General features: G+C 37.2%; 1 protein-coding gene across 2 annotated transcripts in view; it reads right to left on the reverse strand.

The window, feature by feature from the left end:
* sfswap (splicing factor SWAP) overlaps positions 1 to 26,769 on the reverse strand; it is a 56,447-nt gene that overhangs the window by 12,592 nt on the left and 17,086 nt on the right. For both annotated transcript variants that reach the window (XM_008423922.2, XM_008423923.2), the window contains exons 7-15: positions 26,312 to 26,450; positions 24,314 to 24,572; positions 23,951 to 24,103; positions 23,735 to 23,828; positions 18,509 to 18,575; positions 16,636 to 16,739; positions 16,366 to 16,495; positions 12,306 to 12,502; positions 2,038 to 2,390 (exon numbers count right to left, since the gene is read on the reverse strand). In XM_008423922.2, coding sequence (XP_008422144.1) covers positions 2,038 to 2,390; positions 12,306 to 12,502; positions 16,366 to 16,495; positions 16,636 to 16,739; positions 18,509 to 18,575; positions 23,735 to 23,828; positions 23,951 to 24,103; positions 24,314 to 24,572; positions 26,312 to 26,450 — 1,496 coding nt within the window. The remainder of the gene's footprint in view (positions 1 to 2,037; positions 2,391 to 12,305; positions 12,503 to 16,365; positions 16,496 to 16,635; positions 16,740 to 18,508; positions 18,576 to 23,734; positions 23,829 to 23,950; positions 24,104 to 24,313; positions 24,573 to 26,311; positions 26,451 to 26,769) is intronic.

Consider the following 26,769-nt stretch of genomic DNA (forward strand, 5'->3'; position numbering starts at 1 on the left):
TATAAGATGGGAGCTGATCAGTTTAAAACAAATAAAAAGAAGGTATAAAAACAGTAGCATTTTAAAAAGCAAGCAAAACACTGGAGACTTAAGGTACCAAGCTGTATTTTAAAATGTTTTGCACCCCACAGTTTACATTAAGAATGAGAATTAATTTCTAATAAAAATAATTTTATTACTTTAATAAAAGTCAGTTCAGATGGATTCTTGACATGTAGATGTTACATAATATAAAACATGCTGGGGGACAAAAAAGTAAATATTAATCTAAGAGATTAGTTACCCTCTTCCGTTTCTTTGCACAAAGGGTGGAGCTAATTTCATTCTGTCTGGCTAGCATGCACAGCTGTGTGATTTGTGCAAATATCCTTTACAAATATAAATCGGTAAAGGAAGCAAAAAAAAAAAAGAAATCGAGGTCCAATTTTAACAGCAGAGCCAAAACCAAACATCCAGAACATGATGCAAATGACCAGACTACTGAGAACAGGGTCTTGTATTAAGACATGATTTCAAATCCTGTCTGGGTCAGATCTTTATCAGCCAGCAAAAAGGAATTATGTATGGAGAAAAGAATAATTAAAAACGGTGAAAGACATTCCAAACTAAATGTGGGGATTAAAATTCTTTTTTTGTCTGCTTTGTCATTTTTTTTCTCCCATTTTAATTAAATTTTTAATAAAAAGCCTTACATTTCTGTGCAGAGTCTAAAGCTATTATATTGGGCGGGGTGGGGGCTGGGGAGTAATTAGTTATAAAATAGAGAAATACACAAATTAATATTTATTTTGCAATCGAGTCTCATTTATAAAAGTGTGCAGGATCAATGCTACAAGAGAACATTCGGAATAAAAAAAAAATGCAACCATCCTTTTGGCAGTGTGGAGTTGCCTTATATTCTATTATTTAAATATCCACAGAAATGCATCTTCTGAATGTATTTTAATTGTGATGTGTGATAAAATCCAAGCCTGGTAATTGCTAATCTTGACATGGAAATGGAGCTACTAATGTCTTATTTCCTCTTGGTTCTTTCACACAAGGAGAGAGGCGGTATGTGGCCCTCAACATATATTTTTAGCATGTAAACCAAAGCATATTGTACGTTGAAAGGATAGACAAAAATATTAATGTGGGACGCTTTGGTACACTTCCTTACCCTAAAATGAAAACAGTGGGACAACATATGCAGCTCAGAAGAGTGAGTGGTGAATAAGAGCTGTGTGAAAGGTAAAGGAAGCGTGTGGCAGATATTATTAATGCACTATTAATCCTAAAAAAAAAAAAAAAATCTACTGCCCCTCAATGCTATTTAATGGTTATTAAAAAGTGCTCCATCAAAACCATTGATAATTCCATTAATCAACATAGTTAACCAGACTGAGGTGAAAAGATTCCATCCTTCACACTTACTATCAGGGCATGATAAACCAGATGTTTCTGCATCCATCCAGCTGTTACACTGTGACACGTAATACACTGCACAATTTAGTGTCAGCAGCTACAGTCTAACAATTTGCTTTTGGCTTCAAGGGGCAGCGAACATGAAGAGGAGCTGGCGATGATGTAATGCAGGGAGAAAAATTTGTTTTGGCTTCGGTCTCTCGGTAAAATCATGCTTGTGGAGAAGATTTCCCATCAGAAACACAAATGTTACTGTTTAAGACATGAATTAAATATGGGCTTGTGTAAGATTTCCACAACTTCAGTAGATTTGGACAACAATTGAAGGAATAAAAAACAAAGCTATGCATTGTAAGTACAAACAGTTAGCACTACTGAATGGTTTTCTTGCCTGAACCTAATGATGAATACATTTTGAAGGTCAAGTTTGATTACAGAGACTTTATCAAATTCCAGTGTTGCAGTATCATTTTTTTTGTTGTTTTTTTTTTAGAAATCAGTTTATTAATCTTTCAGAGGGCATCTTTCCATTTCTTTCCCATTTTTATGCTATTAGTTAACAACGATCTCAAAACAACGATATTTATCAATTATCACAATAGTTCCTGGGCCAATTTATCTGTGGGTTCTTACCTGTGACCTCTTTTATAGGCACTAGGAAGAGCGTGTCTGGTCTTTGACCTCGATCTTGATCTCCTCCTGTGCTTTTTCTTCTTTTTGTCCTTATCCCTCCCTTTGTCTCGATCCCTGTCTCTCGCTCTGTCTCTATCGCGATCTCTTTCTCGATCTCTGTCCCGATCTCTCTCCCGGTGTCTCTCTGGGCCTTTGGATGTGGCGTATGATGACGACGATGATGATGAGCCGGTTGGGAGCTCCCTGGAGCGGTTTGCTCCTTGGGACGATTTTTGATCCTGAGGATAGGCGGGTGGCACGTTGTACAAGTGAGGAGATCCAGAACCAGACAGAGCAGAGTAGGCTTCCTGCAGCTAAAGAGAACGACACCATTTTAGTACAAGCGGCTTTTTTTCCCAATTAAACAATCTGAAGATAAAGAGGAAAGATTGGACAAATGATTGATCAGATTAGACATTCCGTCCCCTATATTGACGTTAGCGACAATGAATTCCCAAAACTGTATGTCAGTGAAAAATCAATACAGAGGCCTGTCTCCTTCAGAAAACGAAAGGCTGTGTGTTGATTAAGGATTTATTTATTCAATACTTCCATGTGTAGCCTTGTCAACATTACATATTAATGCAATGCATGCTGATCGCAGAACTTTGAATTGGTGAAACAACAACACATTGCATTTATTTGATCTTGGGGAGGCAGCTTCAGCGCGGGAAAATAAGGACCTACTTTTTGCCGAGAGCGTAGTATTGTCATTGAGGTGGTTTTAATAAATAATCACATCCCTTACAATTTATAATAAAATAAAATAATTTTTGTGAATTTTTTTTTAACCCAAATAATCTAGATGTGCAGTGAAGCAGATTATTATTATTATTATTAAGTGGGTATCATTATAACATAACATATCGATTGAAAGAGACATGGGTTCATCAATGCTGGATCAGAGACACGTACGATTTTGGGGAGTTATTATTCAAAAGGGGGAAACATTACTCAGTTGTTGAAAAGAGTGTGGGTGACATCACAGCCCCTCTGAGAATATCCACAGTTACAACTGTCAGTTGCAAATTGCAAGTAATTACCCCGATGCGAGCCTGCCTGCACATTGTAGATTCATCTGCTGCTGGATTAAGGTTGGGGGAAAAAAATGAAACTGTTTTTAGTTCATCTATGAAATAAACATGTCACTGTCGACATCAGAGTGCTTCAAAGGCTATACGATTTTAATGCGTGTGTATTCCTCCAGGGGGAATGTTGACAAAAGCATCAAGATGGAATTTTACACCATAATGGATCAAATTATAAGACTGGGAGTTGTTCTTATAACAATTATGAACAGTGAGTTTTACAGCGTCCTCCACATTCCCTGGCCATCCTGGTGAAGATGCATTAAAAAGCCTCATAATTTTTTTTTTATTTTGAAGAATAATGTCACGCAGGAAATTTTATTTAAAAACAAATCAGTATAATTTATAATCATAATTTAATACATTTGAAGTGCATGATTTTCAAAAATGGGTTCCCTATATAGTAAAAGATCAATAAACAATTTAGAAAATATTACTCATTTAGTCCAATAATTTTCAACATACATGAGGTATATTAATACTAGTACAAAGTATGCTGAGGTGTAGCAAAATATATTTATTTCACATTACATCAGACTTGGGAGTATAAATTTTTGTAATTATTTTGATCATATGAATGTATATTAAATACAAAAATGTGATAACATTTTTCCCTTTCTCAAGTAAAGTGAAAATGATAGTAAGCAAAAAACCTCCACATGCATCATCTAATGGATTAACAACTTAATCATACCAACTTCATATAGGGGAGCAATTTAAAATTAATGGGTCACTTGGACATATTTGGAGGGCAGTTTCTAAGACCTTTGATTCAATGTCTGTGCATGAAAAAATCTATTTCCTTTCAAAAGATCGACAGAAATGACAGGAAAGCCTCACCACCAAAAAAGAAGGTGGCATGTTGAATGGGTCTAATGTGTAGCCTTCATTGCCTCAGAGGTTTATTTTTGTTTTAATTTCATAACACTGAGCTTTAAAGATCTTACCATTCTTACAATCTTGCTCCCTGTTTGTTGCAACAAAATAAACATAGTATACATTTTTTATTTTCATAATAATCTCCAAGTTGTGTTACATTTCTCAAGAAAACAAAGTCAAGTATTTCAAATGATAATTTCCAAGTCACACTTATCAATTCAGAAATTAAAATTACAAACATGCTTCAGATACATTTAGTTATCAATGATTTTGGTAGAAAATAATTTTGCTCAACACGGAACTCCTACCCAACTAAATAAAAGCTTTTTTTGGTTAAAATTATAGAACTACAATAAAAGATTAATTCATTTTAAAACATGAAACAAATCTTTATCAGGAGTGACAAGAAGCCTAGAGGGCGCTGAACACCATCTTTAAAACAGGAGCAGTTTTTCAACACAATAGAAATAGAGTGGGTGTGTTTCTCCACTTCAGCCACTTCTTAAGCATGAACTTAAATTTGTAAGCAATAGGTGGAGCAAACGGGAAAAAAGGTGAGCTGGGGATGATGAAAGAAGATGAAAGAAGGAGGCAAATTGGTAAAGGAGCTGGCAGGAGAGAAACAAAAACTCATCATAAGACAATAAATGGAGTGAGAAAAGGAGCAACATTTATTCCAATGCTCAGTTTAGGGGGCGTTTACACGACAATGATCCAACAAAAACAGAATTTTTGTTCCGTTTTTGTTGGATCATTTACATGAAAACATTCTAATTGCAATCTTTGTTTACACAGTAACGGTAGACATTTAAAACGTGTAATGCTCTCGCTGCACCTAGTTGGTGCTAGGTTCTTTGAAACTTTGAAAGTGCACGTGTTTAAAAAAAAGTCCTACTTGAAGGCATGTGGATTCGCGTTTCCCCATCAGGTACCGTTCTCCCATAGATTGGGAGAAAACACGCATTGTGTGCGTCTGATTAGGGCGCATGCAGTTGGAAAAAAAGTGGGATAACTTTCCTAAAACACCTTGTTTGAGCTTTCACGGTGTCCGTAGCAGGCCCGGCGGCATGGGCGGGCATTGGGGGACATTGATTCCCCCACCCCCGGACTGGAAGTTGTTTATTGTTTTTACCTTGGAATGGCCAACAGTCTGTTATTCCTATATCAATTTGATAAAATAGGAGCTTCCGCACTTACCGTATCTGTGTCCTCCGTTACCTTTTTCAGCTGTTAAAACAGTTTAACAAGTCGCTAACAAGTTGCTAACAAGTCGTAACCTGTTTTTCCGAGCCGCCTTCAAACGCAACATGAATGCTGAGACGCTTGCGCTGGGTTTACACCTGTGAGGCAGCGAAGGAGACCTGCTGCTGCTGCTGCGCAGGTGTGTTAGAATCATGGCAGCAAACCAGCAAAACGCAAATAACTTTGCACAGTTTTTTCCCCCAAACTAACCGACTGAGTTGAGTAAAGCTGTTGGATGCAGGTAATGACAGCTAAACAATGACTAGCTAAAATCAATACAGCACCTTAAGCTTGTTAACAAGTAGCTATTCATGTTTTTGTCTATGTTCAGCTAATTAGATTCATTCCCACCCCCCCAAAAAAAATAAGTCGATGCCCCCCCTGCTAAACTCGTCTGGAGCCGTGGCTGGTCCTGGTCCGTAGTTCTCTAGATAAGAGAGCTGAACAAGCAGCCGTGTATTTTGCCACCTGGGATGTGCGGAGCGGTGAAGAGACGCTGAGGGAACCGTATCTGATGGGGAAACACGAATTGTAGTAACACCAGCATTGTGAGTAGTTTCTTCTTCTGTGGATTGTAGGAAGCAGCTATGTGCTGGGGATTCTCTGGAAGAAAAAAAATCTGTTTTCTCTGTTTACACAACAACGGACATCGGTACGTTTCAGAAACATCGCACTCTGGAACCCGTTTTCAGTCTGTGCTGTTGTCAGAGAAAACATTCTGTGGTTTCGTGTAAATGTACAGTACAAATGCAACAAAACTCTTCCATTTTCACCCAAAATCATTGTTGTGTAAATGGTGCCTTAAACATTATTTAGGTGTGTGATTTAGCACCAAAAAAATAATGAAATGGTAGAAAGGAAGATGGATGTGCTTAAAAGGAAAAAAAAAATCATACCTGGCATCTTCATATGGAAAGATCAGATATGAGTTACAAAACAAAAGATGAGACTGGTCAGAAGGGATGAGAGGCTGTTGTATAAAAAAACATATATTTTTAATATATTAAAAATAGAACCATAAAAAGTAATGATCTAAGTAGTAGGCAGTGGGCATCTTACTAATTAACAAGACATTATCAAAAGGATTCACTGTGAAAAAAAAGAGAAGCTGTTATCACACTGCATAATAATTAAGACCCCAACATGAGCTGAAAAGTTGTAAAACCTCTCACTGATAACCAATTATAAAACTCAAGATCCTCTCCCTGTGTTCTATAATAAACATAAAATAAAATATAATATCCCTGTAGAGTGGAAAATGTAAAGATGCACAAGGCGCTTTTACTTCAGAATATTGTAAACAGCAGAAAAAAGAAAACAAAACAAAACAAAAAAAAAACTGCCTGGGCCTGTGTAGCTCAGCCAGAGGGTTTGGTCTTCTCATGACAGCTTACACTGCCGACTCCAATCATGTTGCATATTCAACACAATAAACACTGTAGGAAACATGCAGCGTTCGCATCAGTGGATCCAAGACGGCTGCTTCAACCAACTCTGCAAACACATGGTGCAAGCATCTGCCCTCAGGTCTGCAATCCACTCACAGGAAGCCACAACGCTACCTGTGCTATCCAAATGTTTCAAGATTCACTTCTTCACCAAAACGAAGCAGCTTCAGACACCTTTAGGCATTTCTGAATTCAGCTCGACCTGGCTCCGAAAAGCGCTCCTACAAAACGAACAAATCGATGCGCAAGGCTGCAGTTTTTTTTCCATCCGACTCCATCTTTGATTTTGAACAAGTCCTCTAATTAGGAGGATCTTGTAAGCATTAATGTACCTGCAGAAACATACACAGAATTAAAACGACTTCCCACTAGTGGGTTAGTTCTCCGCAAGTTCAATGTCTTTTTAACTTTATTGAATAAATTTATACATTTGTACACATTGTACTCTCTGCCAGATGGAGTAAAGGCAGACAAGGTGAACTTGAGCAACTCTGCGAAGGATTTTTTAAAGTTTTCTTAGTCTCTAGACGTGTAAAGCTGATAGAAACATATAGCAGAAGACTTGCTATATGTTCGCACAGAGAAAGGTGCTTCAGTTAAGGATGCTGAACGCAATTGCACATAACTTTTTTCAAACCATTTATCACTTGTTCCACTTAATTATGTGACACCAAAAAAACAACAAAAAAACAACAACCCAATAAAATACATAAAAGTTCTGGTTGCAGAGTGATGATGTAAAAAAAAAGCTCTAGGGGCATGAATGCTTTTATGAATTATTGCATCTATTTACTGATCGCTAAGCCCTTACACTAAATATTTATTGCACTCCTAGAGGATGAGTACACCCTGAGGGCCACTGCTGCAGCCGCAGACTACAATGAGCGCGCTTGCTGCAGCAGCGACGAGCCAACCTACGGCCACCTGGCCTTTTAGGCAGCAGGCCAATTCTGTGTGCACCTGAGGTGATAACAAGAGGATCCGACATCCAACATCCATCATACGAAAGTTCAATCTACACATCAAATGGCTGCTGTGTCTTTTTTACACTATAAAGAACTCCTGTCTTTTAGTACGTTTTTGATATGACAAAAGCTTGAAAAGCCTCTATGAATCCTTAAAAAAACCCTATAGAACGTATCTCATTTTGCTAAAGGAGAAAAGACAAACTCTAGTTAAATGAAAAAGCTTCTAGATTTAAGTGTCAGTTTTCATTACTATGAGTCACTCTAGCTGATTGGTTCACCACCTCCACACACTGTGCTCTGAGTATTTAATAACATTTACTACACCTGCCTTGCCACTGGAGAGGAAAATAGATAAACAGGTACCATCATAGCAAAAAAAAAAAAAGCTTTTTATGAGTGTAGAATATACAAGAAGTACCGACACCAAAACCATCTGAGGAAATAAAGGCACAAAAAGAATACCATGAACTCTATGGATTATCCAGATCAATCAAAACGTTAGGACTAATTCAGCCCCTGCTGTTAGTAAAAACTGTGCCTTTTTGAAGTAAAAGATGCAAGAATTCATTATCGGTGCCAGCAGCTGCAGGATGATAAACTTATTCAGCATACAAATGCAGCCTCTTCTCTTTTTAATGACTGAATGAAACCCCTGGAATAAAGCTGCCCACATGAAAAGTGTCTAAGCCGAGCCTGCCAGCTCATCATTATGTGCGCTACACTTCATCCTGCATAAAAAAAATAAATAAAAAAAACTTTCAATGTGCAGTGGATGTGAATTGTGTCTTCTATGCGATACCATTTAGAGATGTTATACGCTAATGTGGGGTTGCATGTTAATAACTGCCACTGCATCAAAAAAAAAAGAAAAAAACATTCCACAAAACGAAATAAGGCAAGCAGAATCACTACAATGCTGCTTAGATGTAGACAGTCAGGTGCACAAATGGCATTTTTTTAGGGTGTTTAATTCTGCATTTTGAGCCATTTTCCCCCCATGGTGGAACAAAGATACATTCAAGAGTTTTAAAAGAAAAATTGGTTGCACAATTTCTGTTTTATTATAGGTTTCATTTACTGAAACTAGTGTGAAAATGATAAATACAGGGTCAAGAGTAAACACACACCCCATCAAATGTTCACAATCTGTCCTTTATTAGGCGGTAGAGAAATCACATGCTTTTTCTAGCCATGTTGAGATCCTGGCCCAGTTCTGCTTGAACATGTGACTATATTCTCATCAGAAATGTTGGAGCTTATATTGATTGATTGGTTCCTTGGCAGAGGACAGACCATAACTTTTCAACAGGGTTCAGGTTGGAGCCATTCTAGGAAGATAATGTTCATGAGCTATATCCAAAACTGCGATATGATTTGTAGTACACAATTTTTTGAGGAGGCTCTTCTTTATTGGTTTTACCTTTCCATTTTATGGTGATGTCAAACTGGCTTCACTGCAGGCATCGCCTGTGGATCTCCCAGTTTAGTAAGGGTTTCCATGTTGGTGAGGATGTAGTATATTTTCAAGACACTGTGAAATTGTACAAGAGTTATGACCAAAGTGTCTTATCAAGCCAAAAGTTGGATTAAATTTAAAAGGCATAAGGAATAACAATATAAATAGATATTAAAAAAGATAAGGGAGAGACAGTTCTAGTCAGGATTGTGTTCCGACCTTTAGATTACAAAATGTGACAAGATAGATGTTTCTTTTGCTCTGATAAAATTTGCCACAGTTCTTTCACAGCCCTCCTGTGGCAATGAATGTTTTTTTTTTTCTCACTCCTGCTGCCAGCCTCATATTACAAACCCCTCAATTTCACCCCAATCAGTTATATTGTTTATATCCAAAGCTATAAGAAAGCTGTCACAAAAGGCCTCTTCCCACACAAAGAGAGGGAATGAAACTAGCTAGTTTCAGACCTATGTAAATGTACAATGGGGAATATGTCAGGATGAACTGTTTAATGAGACACGCCTTTTTGTCAGATTGAGATTTGGATGGACTATTGTACTATAAATTTAAATGTTTTTTTTTAGGGTTATTGTATTGGGATGCACATCAACTAAAAATAAATCAATCTTTATTTCAAAAGAAAAGAATGTAGGACAAAGCATTCAACATGAAGCAACAGAAACAAAAGGATAACTCCCGCCCAAATTACAGGCACATTCACACAGAGACTTCACATGACCACCCATAGACCTGCAAATGGCTATGACCACAAAGGAAGCCCAGTCGAAAGCATATAGTAATTGTCTATAATAAGGTAGAATAGAGTTCTGATAAGATTACAGAATTAAAGAAAAGAAAGGCCAAGTAAAAAAAGTGAAAATAATACAATGTAAGACATCTACATCCGATGACTTGGCTAAAAAAATAGGCAAGACTAATATGTGAAATAAATTAAAATGAACAAAAGAATTGCAATTAACATCCAAGGAAAAAGAATAAAAAGATAAAAATGGATCAAAACTTTAATAATAAAATCTAAATACAAATAAAGAAAACATGAATTCTAAATGTTTATACTTCCAACTACCCTGAATTTCCCCTCGTGGGACAATCTCTACTCTACTCTAGAAGGGTGTGAAACAGTTTTATTCCCTTAACTTGAGGGAAGCAGCTTTCTGAGGAGGTAGTTCAAATCATTTCATCAGAAGAAATTATTCAAACCAAAACAAAAGGAACATCCATATCTGAGTGTTTATGCACTAATGACCACAACCTGATCACAGAGAGCTGCTTGAGCCGTGACTGATTTAAATTTCAGAGCAGACTCTCAGTCTGCCACACAGCTCTGCACTGTCTCACTTCAGTGTGGAAGACACTGTTGTTTCAGTACAGCAGCTGGGGAGCAAGCCCAACTTTCATAACTAGATGATATTATCGCTGATGTTTTTTTTTTCCTTCTTCTCATCATTAGTAAAGGCACCGGGGCTTTTCTTTGGCAGACAGCTGTATGCTGTGTTCAAGGTGTATTTTGAAAAGACATGCGCGCTCTTCCCCAAGCACTGAGTCTTACCCATGCAATGTGAATAGCCTATAAAGCTTACCATGTGAACAGTACTTATAGGTGTACTTAGTACTAAGGTGGCAATAGTGCACCTAGTTCTTCGATAACCACGATGACGCAGCAAAACACCTACTATAGTAGCTTTAATAGTATAAATTACAAGGTGGAAAACAAGATCAAAGGTGAGCTGCAATTTCTGCCAGAGAATGTATTAACTTTCTGCTTTCTGCAGTTTTTGAAACAAAATTGTACAATAGAAAACAATCTGAAAGATTTTGTCATCACTTCTCATTAAAATGAGAGTGACAAGTTAATGTTTATGCAAGTATTGCTGTCTTAGATGTTATTCGAGGTTCTGTTTTGAAAATTGTGTTAGAAAAGACTTGTAAATTGTTATTAAGCTGACACTTTGGGATGTTATTATCCAACATATGAGTAAAAAAAAAGTGACATGCACAAGTGCAATGTCAAAATGATTAATGCCTGTCGCCTTGTAGAGTATGAGTGTGCATTCTGTGCTATAATGGAAAAAAAATGAGCAGATGATTTTCAAAAAAGTTGCTTTAATTGCCCACCTTCCCTTTTCAATATTTTGACACCCGTTGTCACATGTAAAGCTCTCTCCTGTAGAAAAGAGTTGCTTTACCAAACATTTATGACAACGAAAGCCTAAAAGGGGTCACGGTGATGGCTTGCACCCAGCAGTGGTAAAAAGAAATGAAAGGAGACTCATATTTTCAAAATCGCATAAAGATTCTCAATATGTCAATGCATAAAGTCTGTTTTTGAATTTAACACAGCAAACAAAATTACATAATTACATCTCGCCTTCAAACATTGGCATTCTGCAATAAATATGTTTTATTCCATATTTTGTGGATGACGTCTGTGACACGCACTGTCTCATGATAGAAAGTATTAGAGTACAGCGACACTGCTTTGAAGAGGTTTGGGCCAGACACCAAACTCCATTGTTGTCTTCAGGAAGTTGAAAGCAAAGTAATTACTTTTAAGTCTGCACTCAAATAATTACAGTTTCCTTGATAACATTTCGTCTGTAAGCGGTTGGCAATGACCCAACTTTTAGGGACAATCCTTGTGAGACTAAGTTGAAGGTTATTCAAGGTATTTGAAGCACAGCAGAAGCAATAAAGACGAGATATGGTTAGTCACCAGGTAGGATGGTATGCAGACGTGTCAGACACTTCAGGCAAAAAAGGTACAAGGGAACTGGTCCCAAGTGAATAAAACATGACACTGTCTCTCCCCACTTTTGAATCACTCTCCAAAATTGTTACTACATGCTTTGACCTCAAGCTACTTTGGTACAAAAGGAAGTTGTGGGAAGAAAGAACGGGGGAAAAAAAGGGAGGGAGGACGACTCAAAAATAAAAGGTGGAAGGTTTTTTGGGTTTTATGCGACATTCAAATATTCTGTATGCGTTTCAGCTCAAAATACAAAATTATTTCAACGTAATTTACTTTTCAAGCACATCTTCTTAGAAATCATGAAAACCGTCAGTGAGTGTTTACTCTTTCCAAACTTATTCTGAGAAAAAGACCCATCACGAAGACCTGTGTTCTTACCTCTTGCTGTGTATATGACTCTAGCTCCGCTCTCTTGGTCTCAGGCTCTCCAGCAGTTGGACCGCGGAGCGTCTGCAGGAAGAGCGCTGCCTTCCTTTTCCTCTCCGCCTGTAGCTGTTTCTCCTTGGACTCCTTAGATGCCTGGGCCAGCTTCTCCCTGGCTGCAGCTGCGAGGCGATCCTCCAGTTTCTGCTTGGCTGCAGGCAACAAGACGAACAAGGAAACACAGGAGAAATGTTTGGAGTCACTTTTCTCTTATGTTTTGACCACTGAGACATTCAACTACTAAGTAGTTGAAAGTCTACTTAGTAGACATTCAAAAAGGAGGTAGAAAATAGGAGCCTGTTTATAACGAGAACAACTAAAATAAAGAACGGAAGAAAAATGAAAAAAAAAAAAAAAAAACATACTTAAACAAAATCAAAAGTGACGCAACAAGAATGAGAAAACAAATAAAAAATACCGAAAGTACTTTTCCACTTACTGACACATTTAACCAAAGCAATTTCAAGAAATTTTTTGAGTTCACAACAGCTAAAGTTTGACAGAGGTTCTGAAAAAATTATAACACATGACATGCAATACATTATGTATCACATTTTGTGTGATACATAAAGTCATGCATTCAAGGGTTTAAACAGAAACATACAATACGTGTTGGTAATAATGCAAATAGAAACTATTTGGTAAATGAAAGAAAAAGGTGCAGTAAAAGGAGGTTGGGGTTAGAAAGGTTAAGAAGAACACCAAGGAATGATGAGGTGCAAAGAGACAAATGAAAACAAAGGAAGTTCAATGTAGACTCATAATATATAAGAAGATGCTAACCAAAACCCCACTTTTTTAGGTTATGCAACTGCTGGGGATACAGGAATCTCTAAAGCGCTAAAAATAGGGCAGCTGCTGAGGCAAATCACACTTGAGCACAGTGAACAGCAGCCAGGATGAGTAGAATCCATCTGTACCCCAGACAATGACAACACAATGTTGGCATCCATTCGTCTCGCTGTTGTATTTTCAGAATCATCGTCAATTAGATGCATAAGAATATAAAAGCTGTGGAAAAATGAGACAAGAATTTGGTATTTAATTATTATCCAATTAATTTTGGAGACTTTTGCAGCATGAACATGTTGGAAAAGGATGGCAAATCTGATTCCAAGTACTGGATTAGAATCTCATTTTAGGTATTTTTTAAATGATCAGCATATGAGACACAGATGACATACTGTATGCCAGTTTTCAACAGCAGTCTACTGTTGGCACACGGTTTGTAAAAACTGCAATACAGGCCATGCATTTAATTAGTAAACTGCTGTGGATGAAAACATTAACAGACAAGTTGTGAGTTTATAGTAGTGAAGTCAGATATATGTTGAAAAGTAAAACACTTAAATCAAGTCTAAAGAGTACTCTAGAGCTCAATCTGTGGGGTCTATCAATGTTTATGGTCTTAAAAGGTTTTATATTGTTTTCTTTTTGACAAAATCAATTTTTATCATACTGAATCCAATAAAAAAAATAAATTGCATTCTATAAAAGGGGAGAGGAGTGAACTGAAAAAGAATGAAATTAAAAATGTAATGAAAGTCATTCACTTTTGATGATACTTGGTTGGTTAATCATATAAGTCAAACTATATCACCATCAAAGTCTGTAATTGTTTAAAACAACCCTGAAATGTGAACTAAAATGAGAGATATTTGGTACAATTTACACGTCGATAATCATTTCCAGCTGCCCGCAATCAAAACAGCACATCTACTGGGAAATGTTTGCATCTCCAGTTTGTTTATCACAAACACCATTTAATGTGGGTGGCCTTTCTTCACGCCATCACCACAGATAAGTGTTTGCTGTCTGCTACTGATCCTTATGCTATCTGATCAAGTTAGGCCCACTGACTGACAGCCACATTGCTGCACAACAGAAGCAATTCGGTCAGCTTTTTATTAGGCTGCTGCCGCCTCTTTCTCTGGCCGCCTGTCAATTTAAAAAAAAAAAAAGCCATTAGATTCTAAAACTGTTCCAGTGAACCTAAAGAAACCTGACAACCTCATTGATGCTGAAAGTAGCACATTTGTCTTTGACCGTCTTTTAAGGTTCAATTTAACAGCTGTCTTTCTTGTCAAAAGGTCATTATTATGATTTTGATCTAATCGGTAACTATAATAAAATGCAAAACATTTCTCTCTTTAAAGAAACAGGCTGTCTCAAGGGCATTTCGTGAAAGCACTTACAAGATGATTTCAATCAGGAAAATCTGATATGCATGGCAATAAAGATTTAGTGCGCCATTCCGAATTTGCCGCACTAAAAATGGTGACAGAACACGAAGTCATGGGATACTGCTGAAGAGAGTTGATTTTGTTGGTTACTTTGCCTTTTCATAATTTGAAAATTAGTATGATAACTGTGATGTCATACAGCCGTCAAGGACAGCCGTCCCTGCACCTGTTCAGGTTTTATTAACTGCAGGAATAAAAGGTGACCAACTAATTAAAGCCTGTAAAAGGTTATATTAGGCTGTAACGGCCCACGCTTGACAACAAGCTTGCTTAATAAATCAACTTCATGGAAATACTGAATTTGAATCCATTGGAAACCGATGACAATGATCGCATGTAAAAATGAGTGAAGTGCTGTCTTTCTTTTCAGAATTTCATTTCAACAAGTGAAACAGCCAAGAGATTCATAATAAATAAATATATTAGAGATGTGCCGATCAGATTTTTTCCTGCCGATACCAATACTGATCACCCATGAGGACCGATCACCGATACCGATCACCAATAATTTTATTTGATTTTTTTATCATAAACACTACCGGTTACATTATGTGGAAAAAGGAACCATGAATTCACCTTAATTTAGACAAAAACTTGTTTTTGATAATGAGTAATATTTCTTTTTTCTTAACCAAGTCTGATTCAGACACAACAAACATGCTTTACCAGACTAAGAAGAAAGAGGACTGGACAGTTGCTCAGTGTAGCGGTGTACCAATAAATTGGCTCAGATTTCTTTGATGTTGTGAGATCAGTGATTGGCTGATGCTTACATGAGAGCGCAGTCTTATTCACCAATCTTATCTACCTACGCAAAGATCTGAAAATCAACCACCGTCTTCTTTTGCTCTGCTGTGAGTTGAGGGCTGCCTGACAGTCCTGCCCACCAGGTCACCTCTGCATGTGTGCAATTAACAGTAGTCACTGTGGCCAACCTATTGACTTTTAAGACAACAGAATCCCTATTGGTCAAAATCAGTATTGGCATGTCAGGCTTTTTAAAGATAACTGATCAGCCAGAAATCTGCACTCAACAAATCTGCAATCTGCAACCACAGCCCAGTGGTCAACGATCTTGTTTTTAATTGAAAATTAAATTTGCTTTCAGAAAGGAAGTTAAGGTATTAGAGTCACTGAGAGATGAGAGGCACAAAATCAAAGGGTGAAGAGTAATGCAAGGGTTTGAGGAGCTATGACATCTGCTGCTGTTGGTTTGTTGTGTTAACTCAAGACCAAAGTCAGCACAGCTGTTTAACTGGAAGTGGAAATTTAAGAGAACCTTCATGCTGCCCTTTGCTGCCCATGTTTATAATGATGCTTATTTTATTTTCCAACCAGACCTGGCATCTGTTCACACTTCAAAAAGTACCAATATGTGACTTAACAATAGTATGCTGTGCTTGATTGTCCAAAAAACAGGACTGACCTAAACCACTCAGAGAATAAAAGAACTTCCTTTACACCACAGGTGGATTGCTTCTGAGTCACACCACAACGATGCTGTAAGTCACGTAAAAGAAACCAGGACGACAAATTAAGCCCCAAAATAAATAATAGGACATAAACATGTGTTTTAGGTTAAGTGCAAAAAACAGAGCATGTTTTCCTGCACCATAAAAAGGTTAAAATGAGACATGTCGACATCTTGAAAGCACTTATAAGATTATAGTTCAAGGTCAAGTCAGTCAACAGATTGTATCTGTGTAATTAGTAATGTGGAAATAAAGCAGAACTCAAGATTATCAGTTTAATTTGTCTTTTTTTGTATTTACCTTGTTTTGCTTCCAGCTCTTCTAATGTCAGGACAGGTTTCTTCTCTTCAGATGTAATCACAGGAGGAGGCTCTTTTTCAACCATTATAGCTCCACTCATCACAGCATCAAGCCCCTCGTCTTCCAAAAACTACCAGCAAAAAAGAAACAACAATCACCGTCACATGTGTTAAAACTGTATTCTGAGGAAGGTGCTTACTTTGATATTAAAAAACACAACATCTACACATGACTGTGGATGTTATATAAAAAGACAAATTTAAAACTGACCTTGTCCTCGTCTGAATCATCGTCCAGCCGCACTCGGTTCTTCTCCAGGGGAAGAAGGTCATTTTCCTTTGGCTTGATGGCAAAAGAGATGGGGGCAAAAGAGGCTGTGAAAGCACAAAGACAAAGGTTAAGTGATTTAAAAAAAGACCAAAGGAGGGTTCGAAAGAGGGCAGACTTGATCATCCAGGCCTATTTTGGTTTCTTCAGTAAATTGGAACGAAGGAAAGTAAGGTTAAAAAAACTGAACAAGAAAGAGATTAGGTGAAAGAGGAGGAGAGAAAGGAGAGCCAAATGACAGAAGGAGAAAAGGGAACTGGGACTTTTTTTAACAACAAAAAAAATAAATAGCCAATCATAAACAGCCAGGAAAACAGGCAGTTGAAGCACTAGGATACAATGTATTTCTATTTCATTACCAAATAAATTTTCTCTAGCAGAGATGAAAGAAGACTGTGTGCCTTATTCCCTGAAGCAATATCCTTAATATAGGACCAAGATCCTTATAGTGAAGGGCTGTGTAGGTTACTTGGGCTCTTTTCTGTCTTGATATTTTTTTCCCCAGCCTGGTCCATGATCAGTGGCATCCCAATAATCAGTCTGCATGAATGCCTCATTTCCATACAGAGCCTGTGCATGTTTATGGCTCCCACCAGCACAGAGGTAAGCAGTCTAATCTTTGCATAGACATTTGTGGCCTGATACCATCAAATGAAATTGTCAACGTAAACACAACCACACTCATGGGTGCCTGTACAAAAGTGACAATATAAAGCTCATAGAGAGACACACATTAAAGTAACTAAATGCTCTGGGGCAATTATGCACACATTTGCTCAAGGACTTTCCATCTTATTTTAGAAGGACAGTAATAAAACTGAAGTGCATAACATAGACTGTGCCGTGCAAATGTATTTCTTTGCACTTGTTTTTATTTCACCACACTACGACTACAAATTTCAATACATTTAATTGGAGTTCAGTGTGGTACACCAACTTGAAGTGCTGTATAATGTTGAAATAAAATAAAAACAACAGATAATCTTTACATTTCTTACCAATATTCATATATATATTTACCTTTCCTTAATCTAACTAGTGGAGAAAAGAATCCCTATGATGCTATGCTGCCATCAATTACCAGGGTACTTGGCCAGTGTGTGACTAATGTTGTGCTTTTTAGTCACTCTTTGGTTGCCATGGCAGAATTTTGGGGGGAATGAAGAAGCGCCCGTTGTGGATCACTTTAATGTTTCACATCATGGAGCTGAAATTGCAGAACCAAAGGATGTGGCTAACAACATGCAGTATTGACCTACGTGTTGGCATTGCCCTTAGGAGGAAATGCCACACACAGCACTAAGCTCCATTATCTGCATAATATTATCTACATCGGTTTGTGCTAATCAACATAATTCTCAGATCAGATGGACTAAGGGGGATAATATGACACCTCTGTTATGTTCTCACTTGTAGACTAAACAGCTGCTCCAGATGTTTTTCGTGCTATGTCAAACTATGGCATATTGTCCCTCACAGTTTTAGGGTTATGAGTACCATCCTGAGATGGATGAGGGGCGTAATACTGGCAGACAACTTCAAAGGCCCATCTCCAAACATGTCAGTTTATCAAGTGGCGCAGACAAACATGCGTAGATCCGAGAAAGAAAGGACTATTCACTTCCTTCTTCCCACTATTCTGCAAAGGCCCGATAACTGATAACTGACTTAACAGATTCCCTTAACTAAGACGAAGATCTCTGCAGCCCAAACAGAACACATTAAAGTTTGTAGCTGCAAGAGATCAAAATGTGAAAAACCTTTGAGTACGAATACATTACAAGATGACTTATTTGTGTGTTGTGCAATAACTTACCTTTTGTGAGCTTGGCGTCATTAGCCGAGTCGTCTGATTGAAGCTTATCTTCGTTTGTTGTCACACTCTAGATGAAAAGAAAGCAAAAGAGATAATTCAAATTAGATCATTTTAAATTGTTAAATGCAGATCAGTAAAATGTAGGACATCCATCAAAACTTATTGCTTTTTTTTCCTGTGATGAATTCACAAAAACAGGCAAAACTTTGACAAGAGGCAGATGGTGCTGAAAATGAGACTTCAGTAAAACCTGAATACGTTCATTTGTTACATAATGCACCGTTAGATATGCACCAGCAGCGTGCGGAAAAAGTTAGTTAGGAAAGCTTTTTAACACATACAAGTGTTTGTGACGCATCCGCCTTGTGCAGTTCCACAAATGGACGATGCTGACACGTTAGAAAGGGTCATTTCTTTTCATCTGTACGCTAAAATTACAGCCATTTTATTTAATCATTGTAATTATCTATATACAAGGGTGAATCTAAATTTGAGGTTAAAATTTTGCAGCAGAGGAAAAAAAGCTGATGTGAAAAAAATGAAAGGAGACTCCTGGGTAAATTCTCTGTTCTGCAACATTTCTGTAACAGAAGCTGGGCAAGATTAAAGATATGCAACGTTTGGGAAAATGCAAAAGTAAGGTAAAGTTTGTCCACATAAAAGGAAATTAAAAAATGCCATACTTTTATGGTAATTTACTCAAAATGGGGGAACACAAGATAATCAACCAGATATCGCTCTAAAAACATTTGATGAAAGTTATATTTTGATTTTCACTTTGCTCAATAAATAAGTATTTTATCACTCGGCAAATCATGACCTTGAAGGTGAAGGAAAACGTATGTTAGCACAAGGGTAAGGTGTTTGTTGTTGTTGTTCATCATCATCAGGATTTTGACCGAATGCTTAAAGAAATGAATGTTTCATGCCAGCTACTTGGCAACTTCCCATAGGAGTGAGGACTGCAGCTTTGCTAGGTCCAATGTTGTGCTTCTTTAGCCACTCTTTGGTTGGCATGGAAGGATCTTTACCATCCAGCAGGTGATAAAAACCTAGTTCACCCATGACATATAGCATAAATCCATCCGTAACGTCTAGATTATGCTTCAAGATTGTTTATGTTGCCATTCTGTCCTCCTCAGTTAATGAAACCACCAAACTAATTAGTGACAGTTTCCACCCAGTGTGGATCTGGGAGTCAAATTCTGACTTATTGAAAGCTAGGTTTGACTCATTAGTGACATTTATCTCTTTAATTTCCTGTTGTAGCATGTTCTGATAGGGAGATGAAGCATTTTTTAAAAAAAAGAGAAACATGAAGGCTTACAAAAAATTATTTAAAATAAGATTAATTTAAAACATGTTGCGATTTCAACACTTGTCAAAAACCCAAAGGTTGATAAATGAGGTTGTAGCAGAATAATCGTTACGTCTACAGTTTATATTAGTTGGTAATGTAATGTAGCAAACTAATGGCATGTCATTTTTAATAAATAATCAACATAGTTATCAGCATAGCCATGTTTATATTCTGATCTTTCTTATAATGTCAAGGCTGCATTTTTCTTCCAATGACTCCCATTTATTCACCTGCCTGCCTAATTATTAAAAGCTTTCTATTTTCCACTATAGAATCTAATACACTCAGCTTAAACATCTGGCCATAATATAATACGTGGGAAGAACTGATAGGACGAGGGGTGATGAAGGTCAAATGAAAGGGTAACATGTAGCCTCATGAGATACATTTCAAAAGGTTTAAAGAACATTTGAGAGGAATATTGGGTTGTGAGTGATCTATGCTTTCAAAGTCAGTGAACAAAATCAGAATGACCCCAGAAGATGACCTTTTCAGAGAACTCAAATATCAAAGCTCAGAGTTGAATAAGTGGGAGGAAAGACAGATTAAAACATCCCAGAAAGACTTGATTGAAAAAAATAAAGATTATCTCAAACAGATCAGAGGGCAACCTTTCACACCGTTAGCTTTCTTTAGCTGCAAGGTCCTTGCCTTTTGTAAACTATAAGATAGAATATTGGTACTGACAGAAAGCAGAAATGTCTGCAATGAAACGGAAATATTCTACAGATCCTGACCACAAAATGAAAATTGCTGAATTCAGAGTTTCGACACATTTTCTCATTCCTGATTAGCTTATGCTAAAGTAAAAACAACAAAAACTTTGTTGAGCCTTTACATCAGGGTAGCATTGAGAAATGCACAAAAAACAAACCTTGGACACACTTCACTGACAGGGGAGATCACATTAAATCTACTACAGACTGAGACTGTCTCAAATGCAATAACTACGAAGATAATTAAACTTAAATGCGTCTCATAAAATGCTGAATTAATGTTCTTTAAATTTGATGATCACAATTTCTAGGCTTCATCACTTCTCAGTGCATGTGAGACCTCGAAGGAATGCACTGGGCTCCAGAAAATAATATCGTCATCTGCCATGTTAAAGATTCTATGTCTCCTAGAAATGCAAGCAAAAAGTAAAAAAATAAAATAAAATAAAAAGACAGTAGTAGAATGATTTTTTTTTTAATCTCAGTGTGACAAAAAAAATAAATTCTTCAATGTTATTCTGAGAACAGAGTTGTGTGTAATAGTGTGTTGAAGAAATGGAGAAACCAGATGTTGTACTCAGACTAACTAAACATGGAGAACCATGTTTGAAACTGCCTAGTTTTTATTTAATATAGGTCAAAGCATTTATTAATTTTAATAAGTGCTTTGACTTAATATAAGCCAAAGCACACTTAATTAATGGGACAATTAAGTGACCCATTAAATGAACTCGAGCTTTTGGGGGGAATTACAACCAGGCAGACTGTGTAGGACTGCTTCAGGCATTTGGAAATCCAACTTATGGACACAAACCAAGCTTACTTTTATGAAGGTGTAGAGAAAAAGACTCCAATTGAGAAAGTCTAATTTTTATAAACTAATTAAAACCTGAGCATTAATTCTCCAATCAATTGAGAACTCCATCCAAGTAGATATATTTCATGACAGATGAAAAAAATAGTAGATACAACAGTGTATAAATGGATTGATGGTGACCAATCTGATGGATGGAAAACTTGGTGGGGTGTGAGAAATTTTAAGACTAATTTGTGAATAATCCATAAAGGAAACAAGCTGAACGATAACTGCGCAGAAGGTGAGTAACATCGACACCAGGTATAATTCACATGCATGTATCACGTGTAGAAAATGTCATTTAAGATGCTGAATGCCAGATTTGTTCCTCGCACTCCTGATTCATGAGATCCATCTTAGTCAAGGAGAGCTTCAAATAGGCAGATTGGCTTTGGAGTGGTTGCAGCTGCAGAATAAAATGGGACATTGTGCAGCTATCATTGCTCTGTTCAATGAAGAGGTTGGAGAGCATATAATTCACTTACATCGATGACCTCATAGGTACATCTTTTTTTATTACTTCTCCCTCTCGGGCTGCACCTGTAACTACACTGACAAAATACTGGTTGTCAACTTGACCAGGCATCTCAGCAACGAGAGACCTGGTCAACTCATTTTTTTGACCAAAACAAGAAGCTTTGTGTTAAGAAATCATATTTGTCCTCCATGTTTCATTTCACGTTTGTGATATGCAACGCATGTTTTGTCTCAATGCCTGAGAATATGAAGCATATCTACACAAAACCGCTGCCACGATTTGGGAAACTAAAAACCACTTTGTACCAGTCGGGTTTACACTGATTAACTTTCAGAGCTGGTCAGTAGAGGAAAACGTCACTTAGCAATTATATGTATGTTTCATTGTTCAGACCCCGAGGTTCGCATTTTGCGATTGCAAAGCAGTTTTTTTTGTTTGTTTCTATTGCACGTCAGCAGCAGCAGAAAGTGTGAACAGCAGAACGGCAGATGTGGACTGAAACAAGAGCTGGCAAAGCAAAACGCACAAGAAAAAACATCAACACAGCTGATTCTGCAACTTGTTATTTTTAAGTTCTGTCAGTCTATGAAAAACCAAAGGTGAAGACATGGTTGCTTAGTGAGGAGGTTATTTTTGCACCAACAGTGTGTGCAGAAACATGTGAAAAGTGGCCAGGCCCCAAATTAGCCAGATTCCACACACAAAGCAGATTCTGCTGGCTCGGTTATCGTAGTGGAAATACCTTCATCCTCAAGGTAGATGACTTTGCAATGATTATCAATCTGTACTCATTGCAACTTTTGATCATGTCCCTGGCTGATAATCTTTTCCATTCTCACAGTATTTTTTCTTTTCCTTATTTAAATATTATGGATCAGGAAGTCTCCAATTCCAGCATGTCAGATCCAAGAATATTTGGAACGTAAAGCAACTAATTTCAGGGTTGACCAAGTGCACTGAATGACAACCTTTTCTCAATCTCAGAGGCCTACTGATATAAAAACTGCTCATATTAATAGTTCCGTTTTTTGTTTTTTTTTTTCATTCAGATCTAGCAATAATTCCTCTTACAGGATCGCTAAAGCTAAACCAATGGCTGAATATGAACAATGTGCTCCAGACAATAATGAGAATTACTTCTAAATATATGTAATTAAAAAATTAAGAGGTTACGTAAAGCTAATAGTGGCTGAATTTAACCTCATAGTTTTATAACATTTTTAAAGCAGCCAGATTCATCCAGCATAGAAGAAAAAAAAAAGAGATGCTCTTTGTGTCAGCAGATGTAATTTGCATCGTTCTATGGAATCTGAAAATGTTCTGGTTGTACTGTTGAAACATGCCTTCACATGATTATTTAACATCTGTCACATTTTTATTATATAAAGATGTTTACAAACTGAGTGCAACAACTACATGGGGATTCTCTGGTCTGCATTGGTAAAAACACACCTGAACTTGCTCATTACCAGCTTTTAAAACAAATTTTATGTTAATCCAGAACATCATTTGTATTCAAGATCAACAGGATCAACAGCTGACAACATTTATTCGGGTATTTATTCGGGTTTTGCATCGCAGCTGCTAAAAACAAACTGTCAATACTGTCATTATTAACCATTATAATATCATCTTATTTAATATTACATAGCTAAAGTGTTCCGAAGTGATTAACTAACTTTATAAAAATCTGTCCTAAATATACAGACTAAAGACTAACACTAAACACACAGATTAAAAAATGTAAGGAAACCTTAATCCTCTTCTTTTAGACATCAGGTTAATATGTATATAAGAATATTATATGATATAATACCTCTGATAGGGCTTTTACTTCTTTTAGCAAGAAGTAATTCTTCTTAAACACATAATAGGCGTTGTACTGATGCCAAGACTGCAGAAAATCAAACCTACAAAAGACAGAAGCACAAGTTAAGCTTAAAGATGATGAAGGAGTACTGGAGTGACACTTTTTTTTTTTTTTATTACAATCCGATTACACAACAGATTTGTGCATCATAAAAACAATTACCGGGGATCGTTCTTAGCACGGACGCTAGCTTCGAACTTCAGCCCGTTCCTCGCAACATACTCAGCCAGCTTGTCTATGACTGGCTGGATGTCGGGTGGCGGGGGAATGATGGCTGGCGGCGCCGGTGTGGAAACTGGAGCTTCAACTTTGGAGCTATATTGGGGGGTGGGGGGAGGAGGGTGGCGTGGAAGTGCAAAGCAAGTCAGGAATGGGCAACACGGCAGTTACACGCCAGTATGCACGTAAAAGGTTATTTTTACATACTAATTTGTTAATGTCTTTTTCGTTTTCTAAGAAAGCATTTTCCAATTCTATTCAAATGTTAGACAAAAATATATATCTATATACTCATCAAGTTGATACCTGATTTCTGGTACGTTCACAGCAGCAGTGGCAGCAGCTGGGGTGGAAACCTGTGGGGGAGCTGCAGCTTGTGGTGCCACGGTGACAGTCACAGCAGGTGTTGAACTGCTCTCACTGTGGGACGAAGGCTCAGAGGAAGCAGGGGCCGAAACGACAGCTGAAGTCATATTGTTGTAGTATGAATTTGCATCTACACCAGGTGGAGGTGCAGCTAAGCAGTATGAGCCATCTGGAAGCATGTAATACCCGTAGTAGACAGCTGCAGACGTAAGAAGAAACTATTATAAATACAGTGTCTTTATTTAGATGTATTGGAGTAAACGGGGGCGGGGGGACTGAATGCAGGCACGCCAAACGTTTTATGTCAAATTAAACATTTTACAAATTACTGTAATAACAGATCTTAGGAATAACCCAAATGCTCCGTTTAAAGGACAAACGGCTCAGCTCATTCAATAGAGATGCTTTGATGAATACAAAACACAGTTACGCTTTTGAACAGGAACAATATCGTGCAACTAATTTTCTTGTCCAAACAACCAAATAATAGATTTAAGTGGAAAATAATTATCAGTTCTTGTTGAGATTGGCATCAATAATTTAAATATTTGCTTTAGGCTGTGATTCTGGGGTGTTTTTATGTCAGACGCTGATGTCACGATAATGGATGCATGATGAGCTCAAAACATTAATTTGACTGTACGGAATCATTTCAGCCTCTGGAATTATCCAGGCTTTGCATTTTAACCTTGCTAAAGAGCATGGACCAGTCAAGGAAAAGTCACCCGCTGATGGAGATGGAAATGGAAATGTGCAATAAATAACACAAATGCCACATTTTTGCTTTGGCTCATTTGCTGTGTTAAAATTACTTTTTCAAGGAAAGTTAAAATGAAAGACAGGGCAACACCGATGCCTCTTATAGTCCTTTCATTGATGATTCAAGTTAAGAGGACAAACACAAACCCAAAGGTTTAAAAGGACATTAGTTTCCTGTACATACAGATGAAACCAGATACTAAAAAACAGCCACCCTTGCAATCCTACAACTCTATCAGAAGGAGGTGATAAAATTGCACATGCGACCTGTGTATAAAAAGGTCGTCTTAGTTGTCAGAAGATTTTTTTAATCTGAAAGATCTTTTATTGTTAAAAGAAAGGGTAGAAATGCAGGGACAGGGATAAAATAAATGGTCAATGTCAAAGTAGAGACAGTGTGATATTAACACATTACTCACTGAGCTGGCTGATGTTAATGACACTATATTTTATAGTTAGGAAAATAAATAGTCAAAGCAGGGACTCCGATTTACAAACTTGTCATGCAGCACAAGATTAAGAGCTGATGTTTGTGAAAGGAGGTCTAAATCCATACATATATGGGAGTAGTAAATAGTATTTAAAAAAATTAAAAAAACACTGATAAGGAAGGGTATGAGATTCTTATGGTGTGAAAACCTACAAATGCGGCAGCATGATCTATTCACAAATATTTAGTTGCTATTTAAATATTAGTCTCTTTAATATTTGTTATGAGAATACATAAATCCAAGACAAAAATATAGAACATGCATATTTTATAAGCCATTACAAATCTTCTTGTGAGAAACTACAAAGCTTCACAGATGAGGGAGGGGCAGTGATGTGAGGTTTATTACACAAGCAAAGAAAAAATCTGGTCACACTTGTGCTTTTTCTGGCATCTTGCAAACCAAGTTTTAGAATACAGGAACAATCACTTAGCCACATTTGCTTTTAGCACATCAGATTATACATTCAATTAATATCAGCACCAGCACTGATGCAGGTAAACGAGAATATAAAGAATTTTCGAAAAGATGTAAAATCTCACTACGAATACAATACTGCACAATGGATAAGTTGGTCTCTTCAACATTATGGCAAATTAAATTTTTACATATACATTTAACTCTGACTTGACCAGCAGTCTGAGAGATGCAATAGAAGTGATTCAGTTTTCTCTGTACATGTACTCACGGTCAGCAGAGTACTGGACTGGTGGAGTGGGTGCAGGTTCCTCAGGAGCGGTGACTGCAGCTGCTGTGCCATTTCTTTCCTTTTGAGCTTTTAGTACAATTGCTGCTAGGGGATGATCTGGATCCATAATCTTAAGAGGCTGCAGAACAACAAGACCATTAAGGAAAATTTAATATGCCATTTTAAGTTTTTTTTAAATTATTTATTTATTTTTATTTCAAAATTCTACACCAGGGGGTCCCAAACTTTTTCCTGTGAGGGCCACATAACTTTTCCCTTCTCTGGTGGGGGGAGCGGAGTCAGTTTGTAACAGAAAAAGTGTTACACATTTATCCCCTGTGTCGAGAAAAGTCGAGCTCATCCCACTTCCCCATGCTGGAGATTTTAGTTTAATAGTAATAATAAATAAAATTACCTTAGAATTAATTACACAGGTGACATCAAGACCCAACAGTAGA

The sequence above is a fragment of the Poecilia reticulata genome, linkage group LG12 (genome assembly GCF_000633615.1).
Source record: "Poecilia reticulata strain Guanapo linkage group LG12, Guppy_female_1.0+MT, whole genome shotgun sequence".
In the NCBI taxonomy this organism is placed as follows: domain Eukaryota; kingdom Metazoa; phylum Chordata; class Actinopteri; order Cyprinodontiformes; family Poeciliidae; genus Poecilia; species Poecilia reticulata.